General features: G+C 38.8%; 1 protein-coding gene across 1 annotated transcript in view; it reads left to right on the top strand.

Moving 5' to 3' along the window:
* Window positions 1–14,071, top strand: part of atp11b (ATPase phospholipid transporting 11B (putative)) — a 55,378-nt gene that overhangs the window by 18,994 nt on the left and 22,313 nt on the right. Inside the window, exons 8-11 of the mRNA XM_048604576.1 lie at window positions 6,459–6,612; window positions 8,727–8,829; window positions 9,832–9,977; window positions 11,283–11,342. Coding sequence (XP_048460533.1) covers window positions 6,459–6,612; window positions 8,727–8,829; window positions 9,832–9,977; window positions 11,283–11,342 — 463 coding nt within the window. The remainder of the gene's footprint in view (window positions 1–6,458; window positions 6,613–8,726; window positions 8,830–9,831; window positions 9,978–11,282; window positions 11,343–14,071) is intronic.

Raw genomic sequence — 14,071 nt, 5'->3', positions numbered from 1 at the left:
CCTCCCACTCTCTCCCTATTTATTTCAGAACCCCCTTCCCCTCCCCCTTTTCTGATGAAGGGTCTAGGCCTGAAACGTCAGCCTCTCTGCTCCTATGATGCTGCTTGGCCTGCTGTGTTCATCCAGCCCCGCACCTTGTTGTCTCGGATTCTCCAGCATCTGCAGTTCCTACTATGTCTGACACTCCTGTTCTTTTTGTCAGCCAGGGCTCCCTGATAGGACCAGGTTAACAGCCCCAATCAGGAAACTCCTATTCTGTGATTCACCTTGGCCGACCTCGTTACAGCCACTACATTTTTTTGTTCTTCAAAACGTTCTAAGTCCTATGGTTTACCAATAACCTTTTGCCACGTTATTTTTTTCTTTCAATTTAATACTAGCCTTACTTCCTTGATCAATTATGGTCAGTTTATCATCTTGTTAAATTCCTCCTTCCTTACTGTGAAATGTTTTTGAGAGTCATAACTACTTACCTAAAGCTTTTGTCACTGTTTGTCAACCATCTTTCCCAGACCACTCCAACCAATTCTGCCTCATTCCTTTCTAATTATTTTCATTTCTATTTAGCGCAGTTGTTTCCAAGCCAAGATTCTCACTGTCAAACTCTCAATACTAATTTTCACTATGTGATAGTTGTTGTTTCCTAGAGGATCTTTTACTCCTGAGATCATTTACTAAATTTGCATCGTTGTTCATTACCACATCCAAAATAGCACAATTACTGCTCAAATCCACAACATATTTTTGTTGGCAATAAGAACAGAAGGTGCGGGAAAAATTCAACAGGCATGGTAGCATTTGCAGAGAGAGAAACTACATTAATGTTTTAAGTCTGCTATACTGTTCTTATGAAGCAATCCAAATCTAGACAATTTATTAATTTATTTTATTCTGAGTACTACTTGAATTTAAGTAAAGAACGATTAATCTTGCCTTTTTACAATTTCTTCCCCCCAACGTTTGCTGCCTTTCTATGTTGATATACTGTCTTTTCCTGTCGCACTCTGGGTATCATTACCTGAATAGCTGCCCTGCAAGCTGCTACATCCTTTTGCTTTGTAAGCATACATATCCCCTTTCTGAACCCCCATTCCTCTATTTGGTTTAACGTTATCTTAACAGCCCAACTTCTTCAATTTGCATGGACAGTGGTGCCAGCTTAATTCAAATGAAGCCTGTCCCACCAGAGTAATGCCCTTCTACCCAAGTATTGATGCCCACGGTACATCAACTGAAACCCATTCCTCACACCAATGTTTAACTCATTGACCTTATTTCCCATATGACAGTTTGCCAGGTTTTGGTTTGAATTTCTAATTTAGCTCCCTAGTGTTCAGCTTTCAGTAGAAATTAGCCAAAGATCCTTAGACAGCACCTTCCAAGCTCACAATTACTTTTGCATAGAAGGACAAGGGAATGCCACCACCTGCAAGTCTCCCTCCAAGCCACTCACAATTATGACTTGGAAATATTGCCATTCCTCCACTGTCTTTGGGTCAAAATCCTGGAACTTCCTCCCTAAGGGCATTGTGAGTCTAACTACGCCACATGGACTGCAGCAATTTAAGAAGGCAGCTCACCATTACCTTCTCAACAGCAACAAGGGGCTGGCAATAAATGCTGGCCAGCAGGTGACACCCACGTCCCATAAATAAATAAAGAAAAACATTCTTTCAAGTCGTATCAATGTTGTTAGTGTCATCTTGGACAATGACAACTAAACACTCATTACACCTTTCCAGCCCCAAGGGGATGTCATTAACCCCAGCACTGTGCAGATAACATAGCATTTGAGAATCATGCTCACAGCTGCAGAGAATAGTAACTATCCCCCTAATTATGCTGTCCCCTATAACTACACGTTCCTACTTCCATACCCCTCCACGCCCAACTTGAATGACTCCCTGTATGTACCACAATGATGTGGTCAATTTGCTCGTCCTCCCTACAATCCAATCTTTTGTGCACGTGGCTCTTGTTGCAGGTGTTAAGGATTCTCAAACACTGCTTTCTGAGTCCCGATACTTGCTTCACTGCATTTGCACCCTCCCTTCCTGATCACAGACCATATTTGATTCCTAACCTGATGGGTGCAACTACTGCCTGGGGCAAGATGGCCAGAAGCTTGCCCCCTCTCTGATGTGGCACAATGTCTGAAACTTGTACAATAGTTCCTCAACTTGTATCTGAGGTTTTTCGAACTGTGATAATTTAGTACATATGTGTTTACTCTGGATCACCTTTGTGTTCTCCTGTCCCTTCTTGCAGCATGAACACACATTCATCTTTGATCATTATTGTATCTTGTTTAACTTATTTATTAATTACCCTAGCATCCCTGCTCTTGACACTGTTGTAATTTTTTTACACCTGTATCAACCTTCTATTTAACCAGCTCAGTTAAGTGAGAACAAAAGACATTAGACCTAAGCACAAACTAAAGACCTTACTTTACTTTAAAAACTCACCAGTCCTACTCGCCAATCAGCTGCTATCCTTGCACCCACATCACATGGTTTGTGAGTTCACACTGCCGATTGGCCTACCTGCTGTGAGGCTATCATCTCAATCCATAGCTTTTATTCTCTCCCGCTCATCTTTTGCTCAAAATAGACTATTTTGAGCTTTGGGAATAGAATAAACCTTAATCACTCACCATTGTTTATCAATTAACCATCACCCCCTTCTCCAGCAGAGTAGATATCAATTCGTGAAGGCTGAAAAGGATTTAGAGAAAAGCAACCAAGAGCCTTCCTTTGTTTAACTACTTGAAGTTTTCAATTCTACTCATTCAGTGCTAAGTCACGTTAATATAGCTATATAGATACACTCTTCTAACACAAGGCCTTTCTGAATGACTTAATCAGGACCTTGATCCTGCTGGTTCTTAATTAAGTTGCAGTTCCAGTGATTCCTTTGAAAAAATTCTGCTTAAGGCTAACAACTGCAATAGTTAAACCAGCTTTCCATTCAATGCCAATTGAAACTAAATTAAAAAATGGAGGTGTGATCGGTGAAAGATAGGATACAAACTGCTGAATTTTGGATGTGTTTTTGGAGAGTTGAGAATCAAATACAGAACAAGATAGTATGAACATAATTGCTTTTAGGTTAAAGGTTATGTTAAAGGTATGGATAAGGATTTTGTTAACAGCTGGGCTAAGGTCGGGGCAGATGTTAGATGTTAACAGAGGCAGGCAATCTCAAGAGAGTATATAGGAGCAAACCCTCAATATGGATCATATGGGACATAGAGTTTGCATGTCAAAATGAAGGCAGCGACTGGAAGAAGGACAGATTCAGTGATGAGTACAGATTTTGCGATCGGCCTGAAGGCAGTGACCTTTGTTTTCCTGCCGTTTAACTGGAAGAAATTGTCATTCATCCAGGACCATTGTCAAGGTGCTTATTGGACATTCTCACAGGAAAAGTCAAAGGCTGTGGGGCCCTAGAGCTAGGGCTTGACAGTACTCCAGTGGAACCTGAACCCCAGTCTTCAAATAATATTGTCATGGGATAGTATGTGGATAGGGGAGGAATATAGGGACAGACTAATGATGCTGTTTCATATGAATGTGTTCAAGGGAACTGTGGTAAATCCATGGTGCTGGTGAATTCAGGGAGGGCATCAGGGAAGATGGGAAGGGAGGTATTAATAAGCAGTCGGTATGTTGCAGGGTTCTTTGTGGCTTGGTGGATAAGGGAAATGTAGGGATCCTGTGTAGGTAAATGATTGGTTGGTCTCTTACTTGGTGACAAAGAAGTTATAGAATCAGTCATACAGCAAGGAACCAGTCCCTTGGGTCCAACCAGTCCATGCCGAACATAATTCCAAACTATACTAGTCCCACCTGCCTGCTTCTGGCCTGTATCCCTCCAAACCTTTAGAATCACTACAATGTGGAAACAGGCCCTTCGGCCCAACAAGTCCACACCAACCATGCTCCTCTTGCAGGATGTGGGAGGTAAGGGTCACTGACTTCACCTGCGAGAAGTGCACCCAATTCCAGCTCCTCTCAAACCGCGTTAGGGAGCTGGAGCTGGAGCTGGATGAACTCCGGATTATTCGGGAAGCTGATGGGGTGACAGAGAGGAGTTACAAGGAGGTGGTCACACCCAGGGTACAGGAAAAAGGTAACTGGGTGACTGTCAGGAAGGAGAAAGGGAATAGGCAGACAGTGCAGGGATCCCCTGCGGCTGTTCCCCTCAATAATAAGTATACCGCTTTGGATAGTGTTGGCGGGGGAAGGCCATAGCGGACATGTTTCCTGTTCATTTATCTATGAAATGTCTTTTAAACGTTCTAATTGTACCCACATCCACCACTTCTTCAGGAAGTTCATTCCACACACAAACTAACTCACGTCTTTTTAAAATCTCTCTCCTCTCACCTTAAAAAATTGTGCTCCATAGTCTAACTCTACCATTAACTCTATCTATACCTGTCATTATCTTATAAACTTCTTTCAGGTCGCCTCTCGTCCTCCTACGCTCCAGTGGAAAATGTCCCAGTTTATCCAGCCTTTCTTTATAATTCAAAACTTCCATACCCGGCAACATCCTGGTAACATCTCTTCTGAACCCTCCTCAGCTTGATAATATCTTTCCTATAACAGGGTGACCAGAATTGGACATGGTATTCCAGAAGAGCACTCACCAATGTCCTGTACAACCACAACATGACTTCCCAACTCCTGAACTCAAAGGACTGAACAATGAAGGCAAGCATGCCAAACCCCCCTTTAACCATTCTGTCTAAATGTCACACAAACTTCAAATAATTATGTACCTGCACCCCTAGATCCCTCTGTTCTACAACTAGGCCGTACCATTAATTGTTTAATCCGTACCCTCGTTTGTTGTATCAAAATGCAATGCCCCTCATTTATCCAAATTGAACTCCATCTGCCATTTTTTAGCCCATTGATCATTTGATCAAGATCCCTTTGTAATCTTAGAAAACCTTCTTCACTGTCTACAATGCCGCCAATTTCGTTGTCGTCCATAAATGCACTAACCATGCCATCTATATTCTCATCCAAATCATTGATATAAACGACAAACAAAGAGGACCCAGAACTGATCCTTGTGGAACACCGCTGGTTACAGGCCTCTAGTCCGAAAAGCAGCCCTCCACTATTACTCTGTCTCCTGCTGTTAAGCCAATTATGTATCCAATTGGCAAGCTCACCCTGAATCCCATGTGACCTAACTTTACTAATTAGTCTACCAAGCAGAACCTTGTCAAAGGATTTACTAAGATCCAAATAAACAAAGTCAACTGCCCTGCCATCATCAATCTTTTTGGTAACTTCCTCAAAAACTCAATCAAGTTTGTGAGACATAATTTTCCTCTCACAAAACCATGCTGACTATCCCTAATCAATTTTTTCCTCTCTAAGTGTCCATAAATTCTATCCTTTATAATCACCTCCAACAATTTACCCAAAACCAATTGTCTTTTCACTTGGCTGTTGTAAGTGAAACAGCTAACAGGAAGTGAGAACAAAAACAAAGTTGCTGGAAAAGCTCAGCTAGTCTGGCAGCATTTGTGAAGGGAAAAAACAGAGTCAAAGTTTCGGGTCTGAACTGAGGAAGAGTGAAAAGGCAATTGGTTTTGGGTAAATTTTGTTGGAGGTTTATTTCTTTTTGGTATTTGTAAGGCATTTCTCACTTTAATATATTAATGAGAGATATCATTGCTAGTGCGCATGCTCCTGGATGTCATCAAGCGTAGCCAAATAAGAAGTGCAGAAGAAATACTTAATTAAGGCAGTGGGTGATAAGTAAACAGAACAGAGTACCAGCATGAGGTACAATAAGCAACCTTGACATGTTTCAAAAGGAGTTTGACAGGTTATTGTTAACAACTAGAATTCCAGATTCTGAGGAAAGGTCACCAGACCCGAAACGTTAACTCTGTTTTTTTTTCATAGATGCTGCCAGACCCGCTGAGCTTTTCCAGCAACTTCTGTTTTTGTTCCTAATTTATAGCATCTGCAGTTCTTTCAGTTTTTATTTAGTAATATGAAAAAAAGGAAATGTATTGGTGTAATTTTCCATGTTTAGGTGCTTGTTCTAATCTATGAACCAATTAACTGCCAAAATTTGAATATATGTCAAAAGGCACTTCTGGTTAAAGAAGCAGCAACTATTGTAGTAAAGTAGATCTCTCCAACATATAATGGGATAAATTGGTCACCCTACTGGGTCATAAGTGCAGTCTTTTATGCAAATGAATAGAAGATATGTGATCAATCCATTCATGTGGGTCTATAACTTTTGAAGTAAGCTTCTACAAAGAAAATAAAATTCTACTTTGAACTCAATTAAACCTTACACACCTTTGTGAAATACGTTAACACAGGTAATGCTTCATCTGATGTACATATACACGTTAACTACGCAAAAGATTCATAAAGCTGTGTAATATTTTAACAAGTATGTTATGATTACAGGATAAAACATGATCATGTGATTCAACATGGCTTGGTTGTCGATGGAACCAGCCTTTCACTTGCGCTCAGGGGACATGAAGAATTGTTCATGGAAATTTGCAAAAACTGCAGTGCTGTGTTATGTTGCCGAATGGCACCTCTGCAAAAAGCAAAAGTATGTTGAATACTCCAAAGTACAGTTGGAATAAAAGAAATCAAATCTACTCGTGCAGTTGTTGTATTGCTTTGACATTAAATTGTGTTGTAGTATGATAATAGAGGCCAAAAGTTCTCAAATGCTCTTTTCCTCAAGTAAATTTTTAGTGAAATAGAAACTAATTTATTCTATCTGATGAAAATACCAGTGTCTAAAGTTCAGTTCCCTTGATGGCTCAATGTAGCAGCAAATGCATTTCCTATCAGATCAGGCCATGAAACTATCCCAATGTTATTTTGGTTTCATAAGTGTCTCTTTACTTTTTTATGTTTTCATTCACTATTTGGTTTTATTTTTGTTCTAGTACTCCATGACGGGCTGTATAATCTAATTGTTAATATGTTTAAAAGAGCAGACCAAGAAGTTGCTGTTTTATTCCAATTCTTGAATAACAATTCCTCTGTTTTCTCAGATTAGTGAAAAGAATTGCACCTTGTATCTGATTGGAGATCACTGCTAGAACTTTGTATGTCAGTCAAGGGGTTAGTGATTACAAGTTTAGTCAGGTGCATATGTGATGCAGTCTCTTCTTCACAGACATTATTTCATAATTTAGGGAGGGAGTTTTCTTGAAAGTCAGAATGAAGACATGATGCACTTTTGAACAATATGTCATTGAATTTTTTGTTTGCTGTGAACACAAAGGGCTCAGTGAAAAGTTTTTACCAAAAAGTTGACCAAGTAATTGGATGCCTACATTTATAGAGCCTCAAGGACAAAAGCAAAACAAGTACAAAACACTGGTTCTTCCTCAGTGAAATGTGTTTATTCTTCAGGAAAGCTATGATAACTCTAGAGGAATGCAGAAAAGATTTGCAAGTTTGTTTCCAAGTGTGAGAAACTTCAGCTGCATCTATAAGTTAGAAAAACTGGGGTTTTTTTTGGAGATCAGAGGGGATTTGATAGAAGTGCTCAAAATCATGAGGGGTCCCAGTAGAGTAGATATGGTAAATCTTTTCCCATTGACAAATGTCTGGAGAACCAAAGGATACCAATATAAGGTAGTTAGCAAAAGAACTAGGAACACTGGAGAAAAAGAAATGTAGAAAATGATTAGGATCTGGAATGCACTACTGGAGAGGGTAGAGAAAGCACATTTGCTTCTGGTTTTCACAAGAATATTGGATTAGTCTCCTCAAACATGAGCACACAGGAAAAGACTGGAGAATGGACTAGCTGAATTGCTTTTGCAGGGTTAGCATGGATAGATAGGGCTGCATAACCTCATTCTATGCTGTAAGAATTTTATGATTCTATCCAGTAATGGTTGACTTGGGTTGAGTTTGTGCTGAGGATGATTTTACATCGAAGTGATTGCCATGTCACAAGTAATTGTACCCAGCAAGCTGTCAATCCTCATTAAAGACTGCACATATTGAGGTGATGGGAAATATCAAAAAATCTGAAGAAATGCAGACAACCGTTACATTGTGCGTTTCCTAATGTCTGATTGTGCTGGTGGTGCTTACAAAGTAACTTTTTGTAATTTTACCACAAAGAGGCTGTGTCTGAATCCAGTGAGCTAATTAGCTCATGAAAGTATCTTCCCCATAATTGAGAGTGTGTTTTGCATGGCAGGTTTTGACACAACAAGTCAGTTGAGAGCTATTTTACTAGTCTTTGGAAAAGTGTTTTTCACAGAAGTCGATTTCAGCATGCAAAATCTGTCTTCCTTTGGATAGCTTTGTCACAACATAAACAATATACTGTGCGGTTCAGGAATAAAATCATTATGACCTCTGTTTTAGACTGTGACATGTCAGCCATCTTAAATGCAACCTCTGCAACTTCACTTCTTCATGCATTTGCCCATAGAGGCAAATCAGAGGCAGTTACCCTCCAGTGTTGCATACAAATAACTACCATATTCGAGTTATAGCTGCACTGTCTGCTTACTTCTGTTATGTTCAAACATCCATTGAGAGCGTTTAACAGAAAAAGAATCTAACGTCAGATTTTTCACATTAATGTTTTGAAATCTTGCTTCTATGTCTGTGTAATTCTTTATGTACTTTGTCTTGTACCTTGAACTTTGTGACTTAAACTCTGTTATTGGTTTTGTATATTTTCAGGTAGTCAGGCTTTTAAAGACATCACCAGCCAAGCCTATTACCTTAGCAATTGGTGATGGTGCAAATGATGTCAGCATGATAATGGAAGCAAATATCGGCATAGGTACTGTATGTAAAGCAAACTTGCCAGTTGTTTGTATGTTACAACTGTGGGTCATGTGAATGAGCAGGATTGTAGTGGGGTCAACAGTTCTGAAGGATATTGGCTGAAAGTGAGCTATGATGCATCACATAGTATCTGGACTTCTGTTGATAAATTAATTGGAATGTTCTTGGTTGTAGTATATGTATGTGATGTATATGAAGTATATTTGTCTCAAAATTGTAACCATTTCTGTTCTTTTTTTTCCATGGATATTTGATAAAAACTATTTTGTAGTACTTAACGTTATATAATTGGCTGTGCAATATTACCATTATTTCTTGAATAAGCCAGTAAATGGGGCTGTGCCATGTTTTAAGCAAGATTTGAGCTTCCTGCCAATCAACAGAAGCACAGAGAAAAATGCAGAAATTCTCCAGTAGTTCCTTTGAACTTTGATTAGTAAACCCCTATCTAAAACTAAATTGTAGCATTATTTTGTGCGCACGAGATAATTACGTGGATTGTGAACTAACATCTGTAATAGACAATTGAACTGATCCATACCCTCTAATTGGAGGTGAATTGAGTGTTTGCTGATTCTCAAGTTGAGACAAAGTTTGTACAACATTTAATTCATTCAATATCCGGCACTTCTCACTCTGGATTACATTGCAACACTTTTTTCCACTCCTGCACTCATTCGTTAATGGCAGAGACTATAAGCCAGGAGTCTCTTCAATTGCAAAGCCAGCACAAAATCCACCACTTAGCATGACTAAGACCTTTTTATAACATTTCTCTCAATGTGTGCTGAGTGTGTGATTTGTCTTCATTATGAAGTGCCTTGGTATCTTGTATTTTGTTGTGTTTAAAGTTTTACATTTTACAATTTTACACAAACTTTATTTAAAAACATACATTGCATATTTTGTTAACTGGTTATTGTAACCAATTTAAAAGTTTAAGAATTTTAACTTAAAAATACCACCTTTATGCGGTCTTAATATTTTCTGTCCACAGGTATTATGGGCAAAGAAGGAAGGCAAGCAGTGAGAAATAGTGACTATGCAATAGCAAGATTCAGATTCCTTGCTAAGTTACTCTTTGTCCATGGCCACTTGTATTACATTAGAATATCACATCTTGTACAGTACTTTTTTTATAAGGTACGTTGTCTGGATGATTTTTAAAAGAATGCCATGGGTGATTTTGTTTACATTTTTAATTTTACCTGCTAATTAACAAAACATTTTTCTCTACTTTTTTCTTTCCTTTCTTCTCCTTTTCTCCTAACTTCTGATGTTCTGTGTGCAGTTTTATATACATAAAGCTTACATTTCTAAAGTCCCTTCTATAACTAGGAGAGCACTTATTAGTTAAGTATTTTTGATGTTTAGTCACTGTTGTACTGGATACTGAAGATAATGGACATTGGCATGGCAGCAGCAATGTCTCTGATAGCTGTGACCTATGGAGACTGACTGTTTGAAAGGGCTTTGGAAGAGCGAGCGGAAATGAAAAGCTCAACTGGCTGAGAAAAGGGCCCCAGGAAAAAGAGAAGCCAGTGAATCGTACACCTTAGCCCACTGCAGCAAATCTGGCAGAGATTGTGTGACTCCTGAGCCACTCCAGCTAATATTTAACACTTGTTTTACATGACACAAGCTGCCACTACTGTAATGTAAAAAATGCAGCAGCCAGTTTGCACAGAGCGAGATCTTTACACCTAGCAATATTATTATAATAGCTATACAATTGATTTCTATAATGTTGGTTGAGGGGTAAGATTTAGCCAGGATGCTGGAAATAACTCTGCTATTTCTGTTCAAAACAATACCACATGACCTTTTACACTCGGCTGAGAGAATTGGCTGGGTTTCAGTTTAACTTCTCAACCCACAATGTAGTGGTTCCTCACTGGGGTATTGCTCTTTGACTTCGATGTATGAGGCTCTGGAGTGGATTTTGAACTCTCAAATGTCTGACTTTGAAGCTAGAGTGATATCAACTGAATCATGAATATTCGGCTGTGTCCAAATGCTTAGTCTGTGAATGGAGATGTTAAATGTCAACAGGCTGTTTGGAAGAGAATGCTGCCCCACCGATACTCATGTTTTTGCCCATTTCTATACTATTCATGAAAAGTTGCAATCAGGAAGGTGAAGCAATACTTTTTCACCCTTTGTTGACAAAGGGCTACGTGGACATTGTTCCAGCTCCGTTTGGATTGGTCAGTGCTTATTGTGCTGATATGGGCAAAATACTGCTCGACTGTGTCAACAAGAGAGCTTTAAAAAAAAATTTCTGCAGAAAGTTAATCTAACTTCAGGAGCTGAACAGAATCAAAATTTAGATATGTGAATTTTGAAATATTTCATATGCCTACATAATATGTATTATTTTTCAAAGGTGTCTGATACCATATTAAAAACAAAACTAACCAAACCCATGTTCTTTTCTTTTCCCCCTAGAATGTCTGTTTTATTACGCCTCAGTTTTTGTATCAGTTCTTCTGTTTGTTTTCGCAGCAGGTAAACATTACCTTTCATGAATTAATGATTTTGAGACAAGACTTTATTAACTCTTTCTGCTTATGATCTACTTCTTGCAGTTGTCATTTAGTGGGTATTCAAGCTTCTGAAGATAGGAGCAGGTTATTCAAAGTGTAAATCGTATTTTTGGTGGCAGGGTATTCTGGATTTCAATTGCATTTGTTACAGTTTTCATCCGAGGGTGTTTTTGGAATGAACTTCAATTTCTTAACCCAGGATAATATATACATATTTACAAATGAATTTTTATGTACATGTGGCTATATACTTTTGTGTAGAGGCCAGAGACAATTCAAGAAAGTAACTGTAGAATTAGTAACTCCTGTATTACTACAGGTACTCCTGATATGTGACTGGTGAGCTTATTTATTTCATGGCAAAGCTTGAATGATACTACACACAGTTTATGCAAAGCTTGTTGAGGCTCTGTGAAATTGTAGCTTGCTAATTGGATTAACAATTTAAATATCTGGAAACATTTTTCTTAACAATTGTCCATGACACAACCAGATGGCTGCACTTTTGGTTATAGGAACAAAAGAGCATAGGACTTAGAGCTGGAGTAAATTATTTGGCCCTTTTTGAACCTGCCCAGCCATTTTGTAAGATCACGGCTATCTGGTTGGTCATGGCTTGTCTCAGCTCTACTTTCCTGTCTGCAGCACGTAACCCTTGCCTCATTACCTGTCAAAAATCTATCTAACTCTACCTTGAATAAGTTTAAAGACCCAGCCTCCACTACCTTCTAGGGAAGAGAAGTCTACTGTCTAATGACACTGAGACAAAATGTTTCCTCTCCTCTCTAACACTTTTTTAAGAAAAAAGGAGACCTCTTATTCTTAAGCAATGTGCCCTAAGTTTAGTGTCTTCCCATAACAGAAAACAGCTTCCAGCTTATCCAGTCCCCTCGTGATCTTGGGTTTCAATAAGATCACCTCTCTTATTTGATTTAGGCCTAATTTTTCCACACCATTTTTCATAAGTCCTTCATCCCAAGAATAAATCAAGTGAACCTTCTCTGTTTCTGAACCAATTTTATCTACTTGTTCTAATAAGTAAACCAAAACTGTACTCAGCACTCCAGGTATGTCTCAGCAATGCCTCTGTACAGCTGCACTAAAACTTCCCAACTTATATTGAAAGAGAATGGAATAAAGATGATCACATTTCATTTGCTTTTTTGATCACTTGCTGCGCCTGTATACTAACTCTGATTCATGTACCTGGCCATCCAGATTTATCTATCACCAAGTTCTGCACCCTGTTTTCACTACTTTTATATTCTTCCTGCCAAAATGAATATGCTCCTACCATGTTACATTCCACCTAGTAGATTTTCGCTGATACACAGAACTGGTCTGTATCTGTTTGCAGATGCACTACCTCCTCTCGACAGCTTGCTTCCTTCCTATCTTGAGCCATCAGCAAATTTAGCTACCACATCTTCAGTCCCCTCTCCAAATCATTGATGTAGATTATAAAAAGTTATAGACCTAGCAATTATGTTCGTGGTTCTCTAATAATAATAGCTTGCTAATCCAAAAAAGATCCTTTATCCCTATTCCCTGCTTCCTGTTAACTTACCAATAATTTATTGATGTTACTAGGTTGACCTCTACACCGTGTGCTTTATCTTGTGCGGCAATCTTTGTGGTACCTTATCAAGTATCTTTTTGAAATTCAAGTACACCACATCCACCATCATGACTGTTACTCTGACAAAAAAATTCTAGATAAGTGTAGGTGCGTTTTTCCCCAACATGGGACAAAGATACAGGAGGTAGGCAGCATTCAGGCAAATGAAGATGTTTATTCAAGCAGAAGCCAGTTTTTGCAGGGAGTGGGGCAAAGGATCTTCCCCACATCTGGCTTTGGAAGATAGATCAATGACACACCCTTTTTTTTTTTTTTTTTACAAAGATATACGACATTTTTATACGTTTTGTGTTACAGTAATCAAATACAATATAGTCATCGTCCTTCCCCTTAATTCAAATACCCAATCCTGTGGGACATCTAATCAGTGTTGGGCACTTCCATGACAATAAGTATGATTTCCCTTTGACAGTGCCATGTTGGCTCTGTCTCGTCGTGATTTTCTAAATATCCTGTTAGGATCATAGGAAATGTATTAGAATCCATTACTATTATAAGTATTAGGCTAACTTGTCTAGAACTTCCTGCTTTCTGCCTCCCTCCTTCCTTGAATAAAACGGTTGTGCTTGCAATTTTCCAACCTACTGGGATCCTTCTAGATTCTGACGAATTTTCAAAGATTATAATAGGAATCCCAAACTCCATTTTTGCTCCTTTCAGCATAGCAGTTAGATCATTTAAATCCATCATCTGCTTTGAGATTACTCTTCAAACATCTATTTTTGCTTTCATACAACATTGATCATAAATGAAGGTTACAATAGCTATATTACATAAACAACATACTTGTGTATATATAACCATCTTTAACATAGCTGAATGTCCCAATGTGTTTCATTGGAGCATTTTGAGACCAACCCACTATTGGGATGGAAACTTGGTCGCTGCCTTTTGATCCACTATCTCTATTCTGGCTTGCATTAAGCTCCATTCGCCAATCAGGCCTGCGTGCTCACTGACCCACATTGGCTACCGATTTATGAATGCATGAACTTTTTAAATTTAATTTGCTTTCAAATTCCAACATAGCCTTGCCCTTCCCATCTATGTAA

Source organism: Rhincodon typus, chromosome 13 (genome assembly GCF_021869965.1).
Source record: "Rhincodon typus isolate 14 chromosome 13, sRhiTyp1.1, whole genome shotgun sequence".
Taxonomy (NCBI): Eukaryota; Metazoa; Chordata; class Chondrichthyes; order Orectolobiformes; family Rhincodontidae; genus Rhincodon; species Rhincodon typus.
This window is presented reverse-complemented; position numbering and strand designations above follow the sequence as displayed.